This window comes from Protopterus annectens, chromosome 8.part0, assembly GCF_019279795.1.
Source record: "Protopterus annectens isolate FY-2018-M chromosome 8.part0, PAN1.0, whole genome shotgun sequence".
NCBI lineage: Eukaryota > Metazoa > Chordata > Ceratodontiformes > Protopteridae > Protopterus > Protopterus annectens.
In genome coordinates this window covers 1,912,160,361-1,912,185,125 of record NC_056741.1, presented here as the reverse complement: position 1 = coordinate 1,912,185,125, position 24,765 = coordinate 1,912,160,361, and the positions used below count along the sequence as shown (strand labels likewise).

The 24,765-nt window shown below is 39.6% G+C and overlaps 1 protein-coding gene across 1 annotated transcript in view; it reads left to right on the top strand.

Annotated features, from left to right (window-relative positions):
• SLC12A3 (solute carrier family 12 member 3) overlaps positions 1 to 24,765 on the top strand; it is a 564,508-nt gene that overhangs the window by 165,600 nt on the left and 374,143 nt on the right. Inside the window, exons 13-14 of the mRNA XM_044079103.1 lie at positions 4,086 to 4,170; positions 17,673 to 17,824. Of these exons, the coding sequence (XP_043935038.1) occupies positions 4,086 to 4,170; positions 17,673 to 17,824 (237 nt within the window). The remainder of the gene's footprint in view (positions 1 to 4,085; positions 4,171 to 17,672; positions 17,825 to 24,765) is intronic.

Sequence of the window (24,765 nt, the reverse complement as noted above, 5' to 3'; positions counted from 1 at the left end):
AAAGAGACAAATTAATGTGTGTGGGGAGTCTTAGCATAAACTGATGGTAGGCGTGTAAATGAACATTAGGTGAGAATTACTGTTGGAGGGTTGAAGAATCATTAGTCTCCTCAGCATTCCCCCTCAGGACATCACTATCATGTTCTCCAGCTTCGGACAGAGCTCAGCAACAAAAATGAGCAGGTCCAGTTATTCCTTTTGCTGCCAGCAAGCCTGACTCAGAAAATGGTAACAGTGGACTGATACACTCTGCCCCGTATCATTGGGGTAACACGGCTGTAAGTTTGCACAAAAAATGCTGTCCAAAGGGCACTGGCAGTTAATAAAGAGGACAGAGCCTATTGGTTCTTAATGTGCACTTTCTTCACTAGCAATTATTTCTTAAAGTAATAAGGTATTGATATTATCAGCAATGGTTACCTAATGTTCGCACAAGTACAATTTAAAATTAGCAATACCCAGTCAACACTTACTAAAGAGTTTCTATAATGTACACTACTGAGTGCATTACTCTGATTGCAAATGAGTTCATTTTAATAAATAAATTATCAACTTTTTAAACACATTTGAGCTAAACAACCTGCTATGTAGCTTTTATTTTATTTATAATAGAATGCAGGGAAGACCTGATCAAAATAATATTGACAGTTTAACAACCTGCTTTAAGTTACTCCATACTTCTTATGTATTCCTTATATTCATTTCATAATTACAAAATATTATTTTTAAACCTTGACTAACTGTTTGCAGTTTACAACTAAAACTAAAATAAGACCACGCCATGTCTCCCAAAAAAAAAATCACATAGGACCCAGTTAAATCTGCACTATATAAAAACAAAAAATAGTAGCTCCATGGGACCTGATAATATCCCCAGCTGTTGTCAAACACCAGTTAGCAAAACCCCTCTTAAACGTATTCCATTTAAGTCTTTTTACAAGATATATCACTTAAATGTGGACAATGCCACATTGGTACCTTTACACAAATGGGGTCATTATCATCACACATAACAGACTCTAGAAACCATAGTATTATTAGCATCACAAACATCTTCTGTAAGGTTAGGACGTATATAATTGCTGTGCTGATAAGCAGTGACATAGATGACCTACTATCCCTGGAACCAAACCAATTTGGAGTTATAAGGTGTAGGTCTTTCCGTCTAAACCTTGCAGATTTTGAAGGCTCACTGATTTCCTGAATGAGGGCCTGACAAATCATACTGCTCACGCTGACCTTGCTAAGATCTTTGATACCAGGTCACATGCTGGTATCATAGACCAGCTCTCCCAACTTATCACAAATCTGTATGCAACTCACTGGATAGCCAGCTCTCTCTCTCTTTGATAGAAACCACACTTTGTAGATATCTCATCTAGTCAAAGGAGTGTCACCAGTATAGTTCCACATGGCTCCATCCTAAGCCCCCTGATCTCTGGTGTTTATGTCTCAGAAGTGAATGCGGACGTCAAGGAGCTGTGGCTGACTATGCTTGATAATGATGGCAAACAAGGTGCAATTGTCAATGCCCCTTGGGGGTCCTGGGAAAGACACCACCCCCTTATCTTAACACACTGCAGGTATGCCTCTCAGAACAGATACTATTATCTGGCACTTGGGTATCTATGTTAATAAAAAGCTTTCTTTTGATCTCTATTGTCTCAGTTGTGATTTGGAAGTCCATCTGTGTTGCTGAACTGATCTATACATTCATCCTCCTCTATCCTGCAGTTACTTGATGTCTTGGCCCTTCTATACTGCTCTTTAATTAGAGCTATCCTTGAATGCAATACCCTTTATTGGAATGTACCTCACAAAGTACCTTGACCAGCCCGAAAGATCCCAAAGGTTTTTGACAAAGATTTTTGGACTGCACAATTGAAGCTACCCCAGTCCTATCTTTCTACTGTATCTTGTATGGACTCCTGAGAGGTGATCGCTATTCAGCCTTTTTCTTTACCACTTCCTCCAGCTTTGCGGAACCAATGTTCTGTCTAATTCTCATGCAAAAGATCTCAATCTCCAACATCTGCTAGTTTAACAGACTTGTAACTCACTGTATTCCCTGCACTAGCCACCAGGGATAACTCTGACTACATGGGTTGAAGGGTAATGCTAGCCACCAGGGACAAGTCTAACTACATGGGTCAGGGAGAATGTTAAACACCACAGATAGCTCTGTGTGGTTCTTGTGGAACACTAGCCATCAGAGATAACCTTATATCATCATAACATAGGTTTTGAGGAACCACTAAACACCAGGGTTAACTTTTACAGCATGTGCTTTAACTGCACTTACAGGGATGGGGGACACTAGATGCCAAGGAAAAACCTTTAATATAGTGCCTAAATGACACTTAAACATGGCATGGGATAGGGTAAACACTAGATACCAGAGATAATTCCTAAAGTTTGTGCCTTACCACCATTTAAATATGGGACTGGGGAAAACACTAGATACCAGGGGTGCTCTGCAGTTTGTGCCTGAAAGGCACTTAGAAAAAAAAAAAAAGGGAAGATGAGGGTCAGGGTGCGGAAATACACCAGAGATACTAGCAACAGTATGCATTAAAGGCCGTAAAATTGATTCATACTCTCCACCCTCCCAACTTCCACAGAGGATATTAGCCCTCTGAGCTACTACTAGTCACCAGGGGGAGCATTAACTGAAAAATAAAAACAAAAGAAAGAGAAGCAAGAGGAGGGGGAAGGCTTTTAACCCCACACCCTTGGCAAATGAAACAGTAGTACTAGCCTAGTATACTAACTTACAAGTAATATAGCAAGGATTTTTTTTAAGTAAAACAATTGAGAGGGGTGGGATGGTGTGTGTCTATGTGGTGGCAAGGGAAGCTTCAAGACAATTTGGCAGGAGCACCAGATGACACCAGAGATAATTCTGTAAAATTTCAAAAGTTAATAAAGCAAAAAGTTGAGCATCACAGTGCGGTTTCTGCACAATAAGAAGCATAAAACTCTAGTGTCTGGTATTATCAACTGATTGTAAGCTATCACGATGGAAACAATGGGACATTCTGACAACTCAGAGACATATATGCAGGATTTGAAGTGTGTGTGTGTGTGTGTGTGTGTGTGTGTGTGTGTGTGTGTGTGTGTGTGTGTGTGTGTGTGTGTGTGTGTGTGTGTGTGTGTGTGTGTGTGTGTGTGTGTGTGTGTGTGTGTGTGTGTGTGTGTGTGTGTGTGTGTGTATGGAAGAGTGAATGAGGGAGGGTGCCTGTGTCAAAGCAATGCTTAGGCCCCACTGTTAACTACTACAGGGACGTGCTGATCTGAAATCCTAGTAGTTAACAACAATTCAGAGACATAAAAAATAGCTGATAGTGGGGTCTTTCACATTGTGGCTAATGTGTCTCTGAATTGCAAAATACTACTTCATGGAAATTGGGCCTATTTCCAGCAGCCCTTAACATGAGAAATGAGATTCTTTATGAATCCCCAAGATAATGTAACAAGAAAACAAAGCAAAACATGGCTGAGCTTTTGAAGACTTATTTTTATTCTGTGAGTTGATAACAACATTTCAGAAAAATCTCCATGCCAAACTTCTATAGTTAAACATGTTTTGTAAATTTCTGACACCTTTTTAGTACTTCATTAAATGTTCTTCTCTTTATTAATGCAGCCATTTCAAAATTCTGTACTGTGTTTTCACTGCAATCCTTTTCAAATGTTGTAGTATTTGGAAAAGAAATTCAGGAATCTTTATGTAAATAGAAGCAATGCTGAAGGAATTCAAAACTGCTTGGATCAGACCATTAACGGTTCTTTTAGGGATGAGGTAGTGCATATATTCAGTAGGTATGAAAATGAAATTAGCTTGGATAATAAATGACCCAAGTTAGCCATAAACATTAATATCTGTACGTTGGTAAGTAAGGATGCCCTTCTGTGATGCACTATGTCAATTCATAAAGGAGAACTTCATCATTTATGTGGTTCAACATGTAAGCCTCGACCTCCTACTGTACTGTATCATTCTGAATACTTAAAGAGACAGTAACTAACATTGCTACTTGCTGCATTTTCTAGTTACATAGTAATGTCTTTCTTTATGTATTTAGGATCCTGCTGTGGCCATACCTAAAGGTACCATGTCAGCTATTTTCTGGACTACAGTATCGTACTTAGTAATTTCTGCCACAATTGGTAAGCTTTTTTTTTAAGTATTTGTTGACCAAGTAAAGTGATTGAACACAAACATCCCTAAGTTTTAAGTGAGTGCAATAAACTGGTTTAATATTTGATTCTTCAATTCATAGCAACAAAATTTTGGTTAACAAATAGTGTGGAATGAAGAATATATGAACATCTGCTTGGCATAAGCCCTTGAACCATGGCTGTGCTAAGTGTAATGTTTAGGATGGAAAGTCCAAATTGAAAACATCACATGGGCTATGCATCTGAAGACCACAACTTCTAAAGTAAAAGTTTTCTTATTACTTAAGTGCATACAATGGTAGTGATGTGTTGTTCTTAAATCTTACTGCTCTTGATCTTCCAGCATCACTGTGATCTCCCCCCCCCCCCAACTGGTATCTTTTGAAGACACCAAATTCTACCTGTACCTTGACAATAAGAGAGAGCCATGCCATCCTCTCTCCTCATCCCAATGGGTATCAGGGCCTACCTCCCTTCCCATCCCTCCTGGTGATAATCACTACACCTTCTCTAGATTCACATGCAACACAACTGCCTTGTGCATTCAGTTGGAGAATGTTATGGCAATACTTGCTCTGTCACCTTGCTGTCAAGCAGATGGTGTGCCCAACCACCATTATCCAGCCTTTCAGGTAGCATTGCAGCAGAAAGATCTTAGCCATCCTGTCTGCATTATTATCCCTACTTCACCCTTCCTGTCAGTGACTGGAAACCCCACATAGCACCAGTTGCTGACAGAATATTAGATAGGGTATGTACCAACCTACCTACTTACTGCCTACTCTATCCAACTGGTATTTTGAGTTCAATGGCTGCCCCCTCCCATTCTGATGGTGATCTTGCCACTACCTATCCTTGTTGTCCTGGTGTGTATTAGTGTGTCTCCCTTCCACTATATTAATTCTATTTTCAGTTAAATTGCACCCCCCTTCAATTGTGTATTAGTGATCAGACTGTTGATCTATCCCCACTGGCAGGACAATGATAGGTTTTCCCCAAAGCTGATGATTGGTAACTGGTTTTCCATCCATTAGAAACAGTCTAACATGTACTGGTGTGTATGATGGTCATTTTCAACCCTTGATATACACAATCAGTGGTCTCCCTAGTGCTGCTAAACCATGTAGAATGGTCAGAGCCCCATCAACTCTGTGGTAATGAGCTGCATAGGTACATAATGCTTTGCTCAAAGATTGCCCCTCATCAGCACTGTGTAGGATGTCTTACATAATGGCCACTCACCAAAACACTGCTCATTGTCAGACTCCCGATCACTGCAGTCAGTCTGCCCATGTTCACTACTGTAGGATATTAGTATTCCAGAACCTCTGTCTATGTCACTAACTCAGCCCTTCTTAGATGCTAGCCTGCTTTTGTTTTACTAGTGACAAAATGAAGGACACTAAGTACACAGAAATGGATCCCTCTCTCTCTTGCTTTGCTAGACTTGTGTGCACTTAATGAGTCATAGTAGAAGTGAATATTCTATCTAGAACTTCCTAAACAGATGTTGTCTGGTTGACACAAGATTCCCCTGAGTCATCTGTAGGACTTGACAAGGTGGGTTAATCACCACAGATGTGGTCTGGGCCAATTCATTGTTTCCTATTGGAATGCAACTGGGTGTGGATCTTCTGATTCTAAATCTAGGCTTGATCCCGATCAATGAAAATTGTAAAAACAAATCACAAGCAAGCAATCCCCTTCCCTGGATAGGCACCATAACAACCCCATGCAGTTGTACATCCTTTTCTTATGCCCCATAAGCTGCATTAAATATATTTTTGCCATGACACAGGTCAGGCTAACAACTGCAGGAGCATAATATCTGAACTTTAATGCTGCAACAGCTGTTGTGCACTTTGAATGAGTCCTCCTCCTCCTCTTTGGAAATCTTTAAGGAAGGTTTGAAGCCACCTATGTCTTTACTACGAACTTTACATTGAGTTTATATACTTTTATAGCGATTACAGTCTCTGTGAATTTTTTGTGCCTTGTTCTAGTGGCCTCCATCACCTGCAATCACCAAGCCTCATCCATTTGAGAAGCCTATAAATTACTCTCTGCCTCTGGACATTAGATGACAGCTGATGGATGGAGTGAGTCCAAGGGTCACCAACATAATCCTCCATGGGAAAGATTTTTTAGGTTCTTAATCCATTCTCATGTTTGCTGACCAATGCAGTGTGCTTCCTATTACAACAGGATTCCATGTGGATTCTCCCTTCTGCACTCTGGAAGTGTTCATCAGGAATACATCCATTCACAGTTGGCTCATGCTTTCAAGTCCTTTTTCCAGGAATGCAACTCCTCACTTTGCCTTTAAAATTGTAAATATTGCTTGATCTGGTCAATTCATACTAATATAGGACATCATAGATGCCTGAAAACTATTTTAACTTTACTTTTATTAAATAATATTAAAATAAACTGACGTCTTGTTTCTTGAGGTTCGTAAAAATCAGACTAATAATACCTTTAAATATAAAATAAGAGAACAAATAGCCAGGAAGTGCATGAAATAATTTAAAGCACACCCTGATCACGATTGTAGTTTGTGATTACAACATATATGTCATTAATAACTCATAAGTCATCCCCTTTGCTTGGAAAGTTTCATACATAAAAAGTAAACCAAGCTTCTTTTTCTAACAAAATCTCCTTTAAATTCACAGATGATAAAAAAACTTCATGTCGTCAATATTGCCATTATGTTTCTCCAGGAAAACCAGGAGGCCCCCTGACTGTTAGGGCAGCCATTTCATTTTCTAAGCTGTCCAATTCTCTGGCTAATATAATACAGAATACACATACATCCCAACTCATACACCACATCTTTAAATGACAATATTTATTACTTAAGGCTTTAAAATAATGTCCAGTTATACAGCCCAAATCAGTATGGTCCTTATATTGACAGGTGGAGCATCCCTTACAAACATTATTATCCGATTCATCCCATAAGAGAATGGGCCAAATGATCCATTAGAGTAGAAGCATTGCTAAAAGACATTTTAAGATTTAAATCCCCTAATATCATATTATTCTATATAACATTCCGATGTCTTTTCAACATTCATGGGATCCTTTCCACAAAAGGGGAATAGTGAGTAACAAAATATATGTCATCTTGTGGCATTGTGACCCCCATGCCTTCTTCCAAAATTGCTTCTATTATGAAATACATCTGTCTTTTTCTCCACTTTTTGTAAAAAAAGATGTGAAACTTTCACAATAAATCTCTCCTTTCAATAATTGTGCAACATCCCATGTTACCCCATAAAACTCTTCATCATCCATGCAAAGACTCCTAGCTCTCAAAAATTACCCATAAGGGAGTGATTTCATAAGGCATATGGGGTGTGCACTCAAAGCATGTAAAACTCTATTGACTGAAGTGGGCTTCCTAAACATTCGTCTCTGCATATGCCCATCCATGATATAAATACTGATATGTGGGTGGGTTGCCATTCAAAACTAAAAGTAACATCAATGTGTTCCATTTTATGCTTGTTTCATATCTTGAGTACTATGTGGAAAACTTTGGACATTACATTATGTTTCACTGCTCTGTTAAGTACATATAATTAGTTTCCAGTTCAAGCTGGCTCTGAGACTTCCCACATCATTGCTATCTCCACGTTGTGTAACTAGAAGTTCCACAGTTGTTGAACTATTCAAGCTGTTTAATAATTTAAGGTAAGTGAACTTTTTATGCTCAATATGCAAAAGTATGTCCTGGCCCTGTGGTCTGTAAGGCAATGATCCAGGGAACCTCTGTTTGACTAGGAGCACAAGCTCTGGACAAACCAGGTAGAGGAGAATGGCCTGGAGTGGCCAATGCTACCCTGCCCATCCTAGGGAAGAAAGATGCAGCTAGGCCCACTACATTAATAAGCCTACAGGTGGGTAACTGATCAGTCATGGAAGAGGTTGGGCAAACTCTCACTGCTGAAAATGGTACAAGTACAGGTTAGTTGGAGAGGTAGATATGTGTGGTAACTCTCATGCCTCTCCTAAACTCAGCAGCCACAGTGAGTCCAATATGCTGCCTATTAGGAAGGGGTTATGTTGGATGGGGCAGGGAATTTTACAAGACCAGCAACTGGCTCACTCCCTAATGCCCAGCTCTCATCTTCCAGGATAACTATTGGCTGTTAAGAGCCAGATGGGAATAAGTGGACCATAGGGCTCTTGTTCAGTCGGAGGATGCCTGGCTGTTATCCCAGAAAGGAAAAAGTGAGCCAGTGGTGCTCAGAAAAGAGAGCTATTAAGCAAGTATCAAGAGGATTTAAAAAAAAAGACAAACCAGTATGTACCTCATTACTTGGTATAGAAGAATAAAGTTCACTCTGTCTCCCAGATAACCTGACATTGATTAGTTGGTCAGGCTTTGGAGGATTTATTGGGCAGGTGTTTACAGGAGTGGATCAGCTGACACTGGTTTGCCCACCATGAGGGGGGGGGGGCGCAACTGGTTTACTGGAAAAAATTATGACATCCCTGTCTCGAATCAAAAGTGCAGCATATAGCATTATAAATGGGACAGCATGTGCAGAAACAGGCATGTTTCCCAGACTTCATAGGGTTCTAGAGATCATGAGGATTAATGAAGTAAAGCATAAGACCTCTGAACTTGCCATAGATAATGGTTCTTCTGTGATGCACAAATGTTATTCCTGAGAGGAACAAAGGGATAGTAGGGCTGCCATCCATTGCTAGAATGAATAGCTGGGCTGTTGGAAGAGAGCTGAAGGCAGGTTGGGAGAGAATGTAACAGAACGATTCATGGTAAGAACTTCTCAACCACTCAGTCCAAGAAATCTGGACAAATTCAGAAAGAATGGGGGGAACAAAGGCCCAGAAATAGAGACAGAATTTAAATATCACTCCTATAAACTTAAAAAAATGCTGGAATAATAGGATTTGCATTATTATGTATTTTCTGAAGGATATGAAGTCTGAATCTTAAATGTCTCTCACTAGTTAGTATTATTTAGTGACTTCAATATTCGATGATTTGCCAGAAAACCACAAATTTTATGAAGAACAGACCAAAAATATGAGGTAAAAATCTGGATGTTCTGCAACAATCTGTACAGTTGAGAGGTATGGGAAGAAGGCTGGATATCCTATGTTTCCAGGAGATAAGATGGAAGTGCAATGCAGCAAAACCACTTGGTTTGGGCTCGAGAGTCTTCTACTCAGGAGGAGAGCAGACTAGAAATGGAGTGGGAATTGTGGTGAGGGAGAGGCTTCAGAAGACAGTGAAGGATGTCATCAAAATTAGTAATGGACTCATGGCAATCAGACTCCAGTATAATGATAGGGCACCATTCATAACCTCAACCAATGCCCCACAGCAAGGTTATGATTGTGAGGAAAAGAGTGGATTAAGACACCAGTTGCAGAACCTTCTAGATAAAGAAGGTAAGTATTAATTGGTGTTGATAATGGATGACCTGAATGCACATATCAGGATAGACAGAACAAGATATAAGGACTGCCCTGGTCCCCATGGTGGGGCAAGAGAAATAAAGATGGAGAGGCCATTTTAGACTTCTGTCTGGCAAATGGCTTGATGGTGATCAACACATGGGTCAGCAAGAGAGACAGTCACAAGATCACATACAAGATGGCCAACAGGCAGCTCAGGTAGACTTCTTCTGAGTAAGGAAAGGACAGTGGGGAAGAAACAGTGACTGAAAGCCATCCCTAGTGAAAAAGTCTGCCCACAGCATAAACCACTGGTTGCCATAATCAGCTGCAAGCAGTGGTCAGACAAGTCTCTATGGTCAATAGAGACCAGGCTGAAGACCTGGAAGGTGACTGAGGAGAAAGCAAAACAAGAATTATTCAGGGCTCTAGTACTTCAAGAAGAAGAGGAAATAGGTGGAGTTTAAGAAGAATGGCAGCACTTCAAAACAGCATGAGTGGGGCCTACAGAACAGATATGTAGATGAGCCAGGTATGGAAATAAGGTACATAAGGAAAGCTGCTGATGGAAACAAGAAGTCATAAGAAGATAGAAGGAGTGCATGGAAACATGGAAGATAGAAAGGACAGAGAAGGCTAGGAAGGAATACTGAGTGGTTAACAAATAGGCTAAGAGTGGAGTTGCAATAGCAAAGAACAAGGATTCAGGGACACATTACCAGCTTCTGGAAACTATATCAAGTTGCAAGGCAAAGACCGACAGATAAAGAACATAGTCAGCCACCCTTCATAAGGGATGCCAGGAACAACCTGTTCACCAGTCCACAAGACATCAAAGGAAGATGTAAAGAATATTTGCATCAGCTTCTGAATGAAGAAAATCTCACAGAAGCTGTACTGTCCCAGACACAGCCAATGATGAAAAAGGAGGGGAAGCCCACCATAGAAAAAGATGAATCAGCAGTAAAGAAAACGAAGTCAGGGAAAGCAGCAAGCTCAGATGAGGTCACAGCAGAGATGATACAGATGTTGGGTGAGATAGGGGAGAAATGGCTCCTGAAGGTACTCACAGCAGTATGGAGAGAAAGGCATATCCCAGATGACTGGAGAATAAGCATACTAGTGCCAGTTGTTCAAGAACAAAGGGGGCATTTACAACTGTGGGCAGTACAGAGGTATCAAAGTCCTGTTGTGTTGCATGAAAGTTCTATAGAGGGTGGCTGATAACTGAATACGCAGAGTAGTAGAAAGCAAGAACAGTTCGGATTCAGATCAGGGTGCAGCACAACTGGCCCGATGGTTGCAGTGAGACAGATAGTTAAGAAGAGGCTGAAGCTGAGGGAAGAGTTGAAATAGGCATTCCTAAACTTGGAGAAAGCATACGACAAGGTCCCAAGCAAGCTGATTTGGGCACTGTTAGAATTAGTACAATCTATGTACAAGGACCCAATGACTCAAGTGTGAATAGTGTTCAGTCTCACAGAGAAGTTCCCTGTGGGAGTGGGTATGCATCAGGGTTCAACTCTGAGCCCACTGCTCTTCATACTGGTGATGGACTACATTAGCAAACAGGTCAGAGGGTACAGATCAATGAAGTTGCTGTATATGGACAGTGTGGGATTACAGGCAGTTTCTGAGGAAGAACATCATCAAAGGATAGGGGAATGGAATGCAAAACTGAAGTCATATGGGATGAAACTGAGTACACATAAGACAGTTGTAATGGCAGCAAATGGAGGAACTCAGAAGAAGCTGAGAAATGAGATAGAAGGGAAAATACTGGAACTAGTTAACAGCTTCAAGTGTCTGTGAGGGGTGGTTGAGGAGAAGGGAAGTTTGAATGAGCCGGTCAACAAAATAATTAGCAGTTCTGTAGCAAACTGGCAGAGTGTCAGGGGTAGTGCACGACAGAAGAATGCTAAAGAAGCTGAAAAGTAAGGTGTACAAAACAGTGATGTGACCAGTGCTACTGTATGGTACTGAAACATGGGCAGTAAAGGCAGAGCAGTTGAGGAAACTGTAGTTGGTGGAGATGAAGTGCCTGAGATGGGTGATGGGGTGCACATTGTGGGACAGACAAAGAAATGAGCACATAACAGCAGAAGCCAAGATAGCTCCAATTGTAGAAAAGGTCAAAGAGAACAGGTAACAGTGGTTTGGACATATGTGCAGAAAAGCAGAAGGCAATCAGGTGAAGAAGATTTGGGACAGACAGGAAGAAGGCAAGAGGAAATGAGGGTGTCCAGCAAAGAGGTGGATGGATTGTATGAGAGAAAACCCCTGACAGTCAGGCATGAGTGTTGAAGAAAGTAGGAGACTGGTACTGAACAGAGGGAGATGGCAACAGTTGCTATGATGCCCTGTGACAGTCAGGCATGAGTGCTGAAGAAAGTAGGAGACTGGTACTGAACAGAGAGAGATGGCAACAGTTGATATGATGCCCTGACCCATTTAGAAAATGGTAAACAGGGGACTGATGATAATGACTCATAGGTTTTCCTTGCATTCCATCAGTTCTAAGATGGAGGAGTTTCATGTTTGTAGTAGTTATCTTTGCCCTGCTGGTCTTGGGGGGGGGGGGATTGACTTGTCCATTACTATTGTCACCTCATTGGAAGAGGTTCCTCAGTTTGATTCTTGGCTGGGGTGCATTCGCTGTAGAGTATGTGTGTCCTCCCTGTGTTACGTGGGTTTCCTCTGGGTGCTCTGGTTTCCTTCAACACTCCAAAGACATGCGGTATGTAGATTGGACACTCTAAGTTGGCCATAGGTGTGAGTGTGGTGTGGAAAAGCAGCAGTGGCAGGGCTAGCCACCTGGTGGTGTAAACCTTGGCTCTAGATGATTGTCACTGTTGATGTGACACCCTGACCCCAATTACAAAAATGGGAAAAAGAGGTTATGGATGGATGGAATTAACATAGTTTGCAGCAAAACAAAAGCTGTGAAAACAGTAAATCTCACAGTAGCTTACTGCTGTTCAAAAATGTACTTGATATATCAGCATCTATTTTAGGTACACCTACATTTTGTTTTTAGTTAAAGGGGCATTGTAAAACAAGTGTGGGTGAATCACTACATTATTCTGTTCTCAGTATATGGTGACGACTGTGGCATCTCTTTAGGACCTGGTGTATTTTAAGAAGTCCTAATCTATCATGGAAACATGGAATGTAAGTTACGCATTGCAAACACATTAGCAGACAGTTTTTATTTATCTTGCTAATTGAGCATATTTTCATATTCCACTTCTATTGCCATTTCCTGTCATTTATTAATGGAATTAATCTCTCTTGCTCTTTCTCTCTCTCTGCCTGAGTTCACATTTCACTAGATGGTCTGAATTTTTGATCACTTGTTTGACTGTTTAATCATTTTATAATATTACACAACTGGCACTTATTAAGAATACCTTTTTGATAGAATTATTATTCAAACAATGGTTTCTGTTAAGATATGCACTAATGACTGTATCAGTCCACTTTGAAGTCTGCTTTTTTAAGCTGAATCCGTCTTCATTTATAAAATATATAATTGCTATCATGCTGTTCAAATGTAGCATTCTTTGCCATGATTATATGTCTTTGCTGCACAGTCATACCTGTCAACTGTACAGATGTTCGTAGAATGTCCAAATTTTTGATCTGTTACTCATAAAATGTGTGGTTTTCTGGCAAATCACAGAGGACTGACGTCACTACATTATGACAGACATTTGAGTTTCAGACTTTATATCCTTCAGAAAATGAATGCTAACATAAATACTGTTATTCTAACAACTTCCTTAGTTTATAGGAACAATATTTAAAATCTGTCCCTCTTTTTGTGCCTTTGTCCCCCCCATTTTTTATGGCTTTGTCCAGATTTCTTGCGATTAGAGGTTGAGAGGTATGTGCACAGTGACAGCTTTATTTATTTTATTATGTCATCCTTTCAAATTATACCTTTTTAAGGAGATTCTCTGTCACTTAAACAGGAACCTTTGTTTCAGTGAATGTCAGTAATGGTAATTTTTTTTCAGTCATTTGTTAATCAATAAATCCATTAAGCGCAGGGCACAAGTGCTTCTTTTTATTTGTAATTGGGGGGGCAACATGTTCTGCTCATGTGACTTACTTATTCATATAGTGTGGAAGAGGAAACTGTGAGAATCATACCTCTCAACCTCTTAGCACAAGAAATCTGGACAAAGCGTAAAATATTGGGGGGGGGGGGGTCAAGGTCCAAAATAGGGTCATATTTTAAATATTGCTCTTATATTCGTAGAAAGTTACTAAAAATAACAGAATTTGTGTCAGCATGCATTTTCCGAAGGATGTGAAGTCTGACACTCAAATTATTTAGTGACTTCAGTCCTCAGTGACTTACCAGAAAATCACCATTTTTATGAAGAACAGACCCAAAATATGAGGCAAAAATTTAGTCATACTGGGAAAATCTGGAAAGTTAAGAGGTATGGGGAGAATCAAACCTAAGACTGCAACACAAAGCTCTTAAGCAGCTCATAATTTCAGTATTTGTGTTAAATTACCGGGCATACTGCTGTAGTCATAATGTATAATAGTGTGTGTTTCTTATGTGATTCCATAAGGCTAAGCAGGCATGAGGGATGCTATGTATGTTTCTGAATTGCTCCTGCAGTTGTTTCCATGTTAACAGAGTAAGTGGTTGTTCAGTCACTCACTCCTGGATGCCTCATCTTTCCATGAGGCTGGAAACATCTCCATCCAGTAGCCAAACCCACAACATTTGTATTCTAAGAGCTTGAATGGTCATGCTTGCTTCCCAGTTAAAGTGGAAGGATTATGATGAAAATGATTTTATAGAGACTTAATAGTGTCCTTATAGAAAAAAGGTATAGTAAATAGTGAAGACACTGACAAAAGATAATAGGAATACAACTGAAATGAGTTCCTCTGTTTAGTTCTACTAAAAGAATGCATCATGTTTTTCACTGGTACTAGAAAAGAACATTTTACATTTTTGACAGTGCTGAGTTACTTCTGTAGTTTTACAGTTGTTGTTTCACAATATACTTAATATAAGAACTCTAAAAAATGATATCCCTTAAAACTCAGCATATTCTGGTGCAGCGAATAATTTGAACAAGGCTTTTCAGTCTGCATTTTTCATGTCAGCTAGCAACGCTGTTCCTATATGTTTAACATATTATTTGAATTACAGAGGTGGAACAGCCTGTTTAAACTGACTAAGATAATTAATTTACTCCTCTCAGATAGCTTATTCATTTCAGCATTGTAAAAAGGAATAGATCTCTTCAACAGAAGGTTCCCACAGGGCATACAATGACATTACAGGATGTTACTGTACAGTGTCAAATGACAGCTTTGCAACTAGAACATTCTGAAGAGTTCCAGGAATAAGGTTGGAAGAAGCAGAGCAGAGATGCTCTAGACTTGACACTTTCCATTATAGTACTTTTTTCAGAGAAGCTCCTAGATAATAAAGCAAAACACATGCACTCACTAGCGAGCACTGTTGCCTTGGAACATAGAATTCAGAAGCATGGAATGCCAAGATTGAAACTTTGAGACTTCTGCAGTGAATATTTTTACCCCTGCCTATTCTGATGGCATCGAGAAGTAAAGACCTTACGATGGCACAGGTGACCTGAGACTGACAAGTGTCTTGGGCAAGTGACTAGTAGAGGAGGATGGGCATGTCCATCTGCGGGGGGGGGGGGGTGGGGGTGTGCAGTGGAGTTGCTTGGATACTGCATAATGTCCCTCACAGGAGAAGATGAGATGCAGTTGCGTAGAATGGGGTCATAGCCTTCAAAAGTGTGTGCATGGGAGCATGCCTAATTTAGGGAAGAAACTGTAGGCTTCCACAATGATGTGAATTGTGCATCCTGCAGCCCAGGGAATGTGTTAGGCCAATGCAAATGCCTTCATAGCTAGGATGCCAAAGAGGGCACAAAGCACTTTCATGGCTGCTTGAATGACAGCCACATCAAAAAGGCGATGTCCAATTTGGGGGGGTGACTTCTGATGACTCAGCAGTAAGCCTGATAAGCATGCAGGGGGCAAAGCTCCTTCCATTAAAGAAAAAGTGCAAACCCCATCATAGAGAACAGCAATCATCGGGAGTTTGACGTTTGCGCTTCTGGTGTTGCGGTATGGTGGAAGGTCAGGTAAGTATCTATGTTTAAATGTGTTGGTTAAGGTTTAGTGTGTAAGTGTGCGTTGTGACTTTGATGTGTGTGTGTGCGAGGGGAATGTAGGTGTGTAGTGGTGTTTCGTGTGTTTGTGTATGTAGTGCGACCTTGGAGTTAGAATATTTAAGTAGGGGGGTGTGGGTTTAGGTTTATGTGTTTGTGTTCTGGGGGATGGTGTGTGTATGTGTATGTCTGTGGTGTATGTTGAGTGTAGTTTTTGGTAGTGTGAATTTTGCGGTTTTGATGTTTCTGTATTTTAGTGTTTCGGGTATTTGGTCTCGGTAGCTTGGGTTTTCAGGATTTAGTAGCGGTCCCATATATATATATATATATATATATATATGTATATATATATATATATATATATATATATATATATATATATATATATATATACATATATATATATATATATATATATATATATATATATATATATATATATATATATATATATATATGTGTGTGTGTGTATATATAGGTGTGGTATACTATGTCAACACAGAATCGCTCAGGTACAGTGCAGTGCACAACCCAACTGAGAACTGCTCAGGTACAATGGAGTGCACATCCTACTGAGAATCACTCAGGTACAATGGAATGCACATTCCTAGTGAGACTCGCTTAGGTACAATGTAGTACACAATCCTGAGAATCGCTCAGGTACAATGCAGTGCAATGCACAATCCAACTAAGAATCACTGAGGCACAACGCAATGCACAAAACCTACTGAGAAAAGGATTGCACAGTGCTTTGTGGATCTGAATCCCATGGTTACTCTCTAGAATGATTGCTTGAATAGCTGTTTTTATCTATAAAGTGTGATATAGCTGTCTTCAACAATTTCTGCGCTTTACTAAATTACTTAGATGGACATAAAGGGCATCAAAAGTGGAAATTAACTATTTATGTGTATGTAATTATTAATTTATTAACTTGGTAGGTTGAATAATAGTCAAGTTATATACATTTTCAGTCAGAAGGTAACATAAAAGTCAGAGAAATTGGAATCCTGTAATTCATTAAGCACACAACTTCAATTATACATAAAGTAATCTGACAGCAAATACCATATGTTTATAAGAAGTCTGTAGGTATTTTAAAACAGTCTGCTATATACCCAATTGAGAAGGGACTTCCTCAGATGTTTCATTACCATAATAGGTGGTGGTGCTGCAGTAGCGTTGTCGCCTCACAGTAAGACATTGTCCCGTTCAATTCTCAGCAAGAGTGTCTTCTGTGTAGAGACATGCGTGAATGGGCGTACCTTCATTGAAGGTTGTGCGTCAGGGCTGGCAACTCGGCACGTAAAAATCTAATGCCAATCATTAGCGGACCGGAATTCCGCTGTGGCGACCCCTAACCGGGAAAAGCTGAAAGACACAACATCAACTATATATCATAAAACCTTGGTAATCCACCTTTGCATGATGGCCAAAGAATGGTATGTTTCATTAAGATATGCTAAATATAAAGATTAAGCAAATATTCTAGAACAATGTGGTGATATTTCTACTGCTAAACTATTGAAGAACAGTATCCACTCTACCCCTTTCTGCAGAGTTAGCTTTGGGTTGGGTACTGTAAGTTTAGTTGGATACACCTTAGGCATGAATGTATATCAAAAACAATGAAGCTAAAGACACTCCCACTGGATGACAAGCTAATGAGAACGCATTATGATCAGTTAAATTACCGAGACAACACAAATCATCCTAGGCATCAATGTTGTGTACTGAATACAGTGCTTCATGCTATACATCTCCTGAAACTGAGATTACTGCTGTGTCTGATTGAGTGTTGTCATTGTTTGCAAAGTTTAAACTCTGTATAAGAACAAAAATACATAGATTTCAATTAAAAAAATTATCTTGCAGGATCATGCGTAATCCGTGATGCTTCTGGAAATCTGAACGATACGTACTCTGGCTCGGGTTATTGTGAAGGTCTTGGTTGTGACTATGGATGGAATTTTACTGATTGTGCAAATAAACAGGATTGTGAATATGGTCTCATCAATTATTACCAGGTAATAGATCTTATTTATAAAGGAAAATAATTACATTCAACAGAGGCACATGGCTACATCAAAATAGGCTTTTTGGTTCCTTGTCAATCTTGGTACTATTCAGGCTCACTCTAAATTGTTTTTGATTTCTCTAAACATAAATTGTAGGAAGTAAGCAAACACCACTCATTTGTAAATGAAATGTCACACAATGAATGCTCATAACTTGTTAATAATGTATCTTCTGGTTATGAGACCATAATCCATGCATACTGCAACTGTTAATTTATATCATACAATTTATATCATACAATCTATGTTTTGTACTGTTCAGCCTTGAAGTGCATGTCATAGCTGAAAAAGGTTCATGCTGATTCAGTCTACTCATGCTGTTAGTGAATAATACGTAATACACATTATTAATGAATAATAAATAATGCACACTGTTAGTGAATTATGAACAGTCACATTATTTTATGTACCCACATTAGATGTTCAGTTGCCAGGATATAAGGTTATGATTTTTGTTGGTATTCTTCATCCTAAATCCAGAAAGTACTGCTACATTTAATCAATAATCCACTACTCGGTGAGGGAAATCCTGATATGCCCACACCCAGCAGCCTGATATACCCATACCAAGGAGTGGATTACTGCTAGTATACAATGACATTATTTAAGGAAGAAACTGCTTACCTTTCTTAAATAAGGTCTTTGTATACTGGCTCTGTAGTTTTCCTCTGCATCTTTCCTTGTTTACAGATGTGCTGCATATGTGTATGGTACTTACGTTCCCATGCTCGCACAGTACATCAGCACAGTGATGGAGAAACAACGGAGAAGGGAAAAGCTCCATTGCTGTTTTTTGCATTTTTTTTTAATTGCCAAGATTTTCCTGTGGACAGTGCAGAAATACAGGAAAATCAGGTACGTTTCTGATTGCCTAGTTTTGCAGAATATACCTAATTTTTCTCGTAGTTTGCTCTGTCCCTCAGCATATACCAACAGAAAGTCTGGCCACTCAATGATACTTCAGTCGCTGGACTTTTTACTATTGGTATATACTCGATTTACAAGTGGCATACTGGTTGGGCTGTCCAATCAGCATGCTCGTGTTTGAATAGCAATGAGCAGTCATTGTATAATGTTCACACTAGGAATCAACAAATAAACCATCACCAACAAGGGCAGAGGCAGCCACAGACTGAATAAACTTCCAATACAAAAAAAAAAAATAAGCCAAACATTTATTAAATGGTTTTAAATGGTTAAGCACTTTCACCCATCACCGTGGACTTCTTCAGAACCTTCTGGTGCGTGTGCAGCAGTATGGACTAAAATTATATTTATGTGTTCTGTATCACATGTCGTAAAATATTGTACTTCTTTTTGTATGGTCTGCATTCGTGCAACAGTTGTTATAGTATACAAAACAGAAGGAAATTCTTGTGGTGACCGCATAACAATTAAATTATATATAAAAACGATGGTTTGACTAAGTAACACAACTGTGCCATCATTTCTAAGCAGTACTTTGTAGTACATTTACTGGGCACTGTATAAGCGAGGCAGAAACATTCTGTATCATACTAATATTTTAAGAATTCCTGTCATACGTTTAGTTGTTATTATATTTTGTCCAAGGCACTTTAAAAAGTCAAAATTTCGGCTCATCTGGAAATGAAGACATACTTCTTTCAAAAAATTCTTGACTTACTCAGTCTTAGCTTGTGTACTGTATGACTGAGCAAGTCAGCTAACCAGACAAGTACTCCCAAACTGACCCTGAAAAGTAATATTTATGTTTAGTGAGTTATGTGCTTTACAAATGAGCATTTAAAAAATCCATTCATATGTTGTTTTATGTGCAAAATTAAAATTTTCATTAATAAACAAGCATGCCCAAAATGGGTAACAAAAACTATTTAGGCAGAAACCTAAATGGTTAAGCACTTTCGACCATCACCGTGGACTTCTTCAGAACCTTCTGGTTCTGATTCCTAGTTGTTTTGTCGGAACCATTTGTTGGTGCATTTGCTGGGGTTGTTATATTGTTTACACTTCTGATGTGTCTGATAAAATGCAAAACACAAAGTCATGGCTGTAGTTAAATTGTATTGCAATGCCAAATGTAGCATTCAAAAATTGTTTTAAAATTCTATTGCTTCTTTGTTGCTATAAATTGCAAAGCACAATGTCACGGCTCTAGCTGAAAACCCCACTAATGGGTATTTCTGTGTATGGCTTGTCAGCACACAATGGTGTTATATTGCTAACAATGTTTGTCCAGTCTTGTTTAATTAAATAGTACACCATTAAATGCTGTTTTCTGAAGATATTTTAAAATGCTGTACCTTGCTTTATCTCATAGTTCCACTTCAGTAGCATTATGTTGCTAGCAGTGTGTAAGCCATTACTTTATTTGATAGTATAGTGATGAATGTTGGGTTGTGTAGGCATTTAATATATTGTATGCTGGTTTTCATCATGATACTATGCAAGGCAAAATGTCACATCTCAGGCATTTCAAAAAGGCACTTTTTACACCAGAAAAGCAATATGTTGTAAACTGGGTCTGTTATTTTCCATTTTTCTCTAGGTTCATAGGTGTGTACTAGGCTAATGGCCCTGGGGTCTTTATAAGCCTAGCCATAGGATTACTCTGACATTGTGCCACCCGACCTTAGTTCCTAGTGCCTCTGTCGAGTAGAGCCACTGGAGTTATCCCCTGGGGTGAATTTTCTATTTCCCATCCACTCATCGAGATTTCTCTTGAAGAGGGTCAGAGAGGTGCTCTGCTTGATATGTATGGAAAGTCCATTCCATAGCATGGGCAGTCTCTGGGTTATGAACCTGTCCCTTCAGTATGTTTTGTTGATTGTGGTAATGAGGTTGAGTTTTCTGGAGCATGTAGTGTGGAGGGAATGGGATATCTTTAGATGTAGCATTTCTAACAGAGCTGGGTCAGATATGGCTTTGTATGTCAAGCAAAGATCACCTCTAAGTAGGCAATATAAAACAGAGAATATTTGTAGTTTTTTGAGTCTGTCCATATAGGACAAGTGTTTAAGGCCTAGGATCCTCTTTGTGAGGTACTCTTGCAGCCTCTCCAGTTGTTGCAGGTGTCTAGTGAGGTACCTACCAGATGGGGCATTGTACTCGATGATTGGCCTAATGAGGGAAGAGTAGTGGGAGACAATGACCTTTTTCTTCCTGGATGCAAAACCCTTAGAAATGAGATGTGCTACATAGAAGGACTTTCTGACCACAGTGGCAATGTGGTAATCAAAAGAGAGGTTGCTGTCAACCTGCATTCCCAGATCTCTTATGACACCTTCTGTGTTCAGTGGACTATCATTGATGTGGTAATTCATGGGAACTGGGTTTTACCCAAAGAGGATGATGACACATTTTTTTGGCATTGAGCTTAAGGCTATGGTTCTGACACCAGTTGTTGGTCTCAGTGAGGCCATTCTGTAGGATGTCAACATCACTTGGGGAGTTAATAATAGCTCCCAACTTGCAATTGTCTGCAAACGTTGTCAGCCAGAGTCCATTTGTGTTGGCCTGGACTTCAGAGAAGTAGATTCCAAACAGGAGAGGACCCAGGACCGAACCCTGTGGGACTCCATTTGTGACTATTTGGGAGTCTGACTTGGAGTCAGCTACTTTCATACTGTGGGTTCTATCTGTGAGCCAGTTTGCAATCCACCTAGTGATATAGAGGTTGATGCCTAGCTTAATGAGTTTTTCAATGATTCCTGAGTGGGGAATGGTATCTAAGGCCTTGGCCAGATCAAGGTAGGCTGTATGTACCACCTTGCCTTCATCCACAGCTCTGGTGACTGACTCAAAGAAGTCAACCAAGTTGAGCAGGCATGATCTACCTTTCACAAAACTAAACTGTGTGGGATCCAGAGTTTGAAGATTCCCTGTATCCTTGTTTATTAGGTTCATGATGATGCATTCCATAGCTTTGCTTATCAGACTCATCAGGCCAATGGGGTGATAGTTCCCAGGGTCTGTAGTTGCTCCTCTTTTGTGGAGAGTGATGACTGTAGCAATGCACCATTCAGTAGGGACAAATCCTGAGGTGAGGCCAGGGCCGGTGTTAGCATTTTTGGGGCCCCCAGCAAATGTCAAGTTGGGGGCCCCCTAGGCACTTCCAGTATAAGTATCATCCTAACAATGCCATCCATCCTAAGCAACCTTTTATTTCATGCTGCAAACTTTTAGGAGTAGTATCCACAGACAGACCTGCAGCTACAAGCTTTTACATTACAACAGGTCTATCAAAGAGGCAGTTAGAGTTATTGGCACTTAGATGCAACAGTGATACATTGCAACAAGTCTATGTACAGGTCTGGACTTAAAGTGAAATGATGACTAGACCTACATTTCAACCCCCCCCCCCCCCCACACACACACACACACCCTCCAGTCCTCTCCTCTGAGTCCTTCTCCTTTTGGGCTCCCCATACCATCCACATTACCTTTTTCTTCCTTCTCTTACATTTTGCCTTACTCTAAGCTTTTTCAAGAAGCCATAACTTTCTATATGCTCTGAAGTGCATTTTACACAACCTTTTCATCCAATAATAGCTTGAACAGAAATTATGATTAAGGAAAGAAATTCACTGTTGTGGTTCAGCTTTAGTTTTCCTTGCATCCTTCAACACACCTTTCCTGAACAAGACAGCCCAGTAATAACCATTTAGAAAATAACTCAAGTCAGGGCCCAAGAAGCCACAGGTTTACAGATGGTCTGGGATGCATTTTAGAGCATTTTCTCAACATTTTACTCCAATGGTTGCCTAAATAAAAATTATGAAGAAAAAATAATTTCAGTCTTATTTTTTCTTTCAAGGCATAATTTGTGCCCAAGGCTTAATTTTCAAAGCTGACAAAATTGTAGCTTACAGTAAACTAACAAGCCAGTAGTTGTGAGAATATTTAAGTCTTATCTGGAAATACTGCCTACCTCCCTAACCCTCTAAAAAAGACAAGTCACTGCCTATGCATCCCTCTGGTGTTAGACTGGAATGAAAGTAGAGATTTAAATTGCCTTTGTCATATATTTCAAGTGACTGATGATATACATATACATAGCATGTTCTTCACCCCAGCGGTCAAAGGTAGCCACATGTATATGTGCCTTGTAATGTGATTGTGAGAATGATTTCAGTAATATTCAAATTTGTTGCTCCTAGACAGTACACCTCTCTTACACAAGCTATAGTAACCTTCTTTGTACACCTCTGAGATCTGTGAGAAACAACTGCCCTCAGCTCAAACACAAGCTATAATGACTTTATGTGCGCACCTCTAAGGTTTGACTGTGATGAAAATTAAAGATGTAATATCCACACAATCTCTAGCCCCACATAACCTGTAGCAGCTTTATGTACACACACACATTTGAGCAGGGCTGGTTTTAGAATGGGTGTGGTTGTAAACAGAGGCTATTATTAGTTTTATCCTAAAAGGGTCATATCTCAGCACCATTCAGGTTAAACAGCGTATTCAGAAAATTGATACATTTTTTCCAACAAGCAACAGCTTTGGTGGGGGCCCCCACAGAGTCAAGGATGATAAAGGAAGTTCCCATTATCCATTTAGACAGTCTGGTGAATGAGGGCAACCAAACTCCAAGAATATCTAAGTGTCTGAATGTTCTGTGATATATGTTATGTCTTACTTTCAAAATATAATTACTTGTTAGGTACATTTTTTACTGATACACAGAAGAATAACATCTGTGTCCTGGCATTATTGGGTGCATGCACAGATAAAAATCAGTGATGTTTTTTACACAGACACACACACACACACACACACACACACACACACACATGCATGCATAAGCCACAGCAGTACTAGTTATGTACTTAATTTCAGCAAACAGCAATGCCTTGTGCAACATTGGTACTGCCGCACCAGATTAGTCACTGCTGTTTAGCAGTCGTCAAACAGCAGAAGCGGTAAGATTTATCTCATTGAGGAGTAATGCATAATTGTCACTGTCCCTACTTTCACAGACCTTCCCTGATTTTGTTCATACTTTTGCCTTATCCTTCGTAAAAAGTTTGATTTGCTGGTAAATCATTCAGGATTACAAACAGTCAATTAATCCAGACATCTCAGTTTTATACTTATTGTCCAAAATAGATGTTGATGCAAAATTTGTTATTCTAGTAACTTTTTAAGTGAATTAGAGAAATATTTAAACATATTTATGATTCTGAGCATTTATTCTATTATTTTTGGGATTGTACTGAATTCTTAAGCAAAGAAATTGAGTGATAGTATCTGGTGTTCTGCTATTAGTTATAAAACTACCTGAAAGAGAAACTATCCTTGATGATCGGAAGCATCATCTCTTCTTAAAATCCAAAGTTTGCACCGAGGTAAGTCACTCTGAGCGCTGATCCCTCTAGTGCTTATATTGTTCATGTTCATTATCAGCTTCATCCTAACAGGGTCATATCACAGCCCTGTTCATGTTAAAGAGCATAATTAGGAAATTAATGCATTTTTCATTCCTCATTTTTCCCCAATCAGCAGCAGCTTTTGTGGGGCCCCCACACAGACAAAGATGATTAAGGGGGCCCCCTGCAGCCATGGTTTTGCAGGGACTAAAAGCTGGGTATGTAGTTAGTTTTAGTGGAGAAAATGTCCAAAAACAGGGTTTAACTAAGCCAGGAGCACTATGTCAGTAGTAAAATATTTAATGGCATTCTGATGCCTGTTACTTGACAAAACACCATTACTACAACCAGAAATATCTTTGAATTTTAAGGGAGATATAATTGAGTTATTACCCTCATAGTTTATTAAGTATGCAAGACTGCTGCACTAGCTTTTGTTGGTTTTACAGATGTGACAAAATATCAGGATAAGATAACTTGCTGTGGTTGGGGGCCCCCAGGGAACAGGGGGCCCCCAGCGACCGCAGGGTTCGC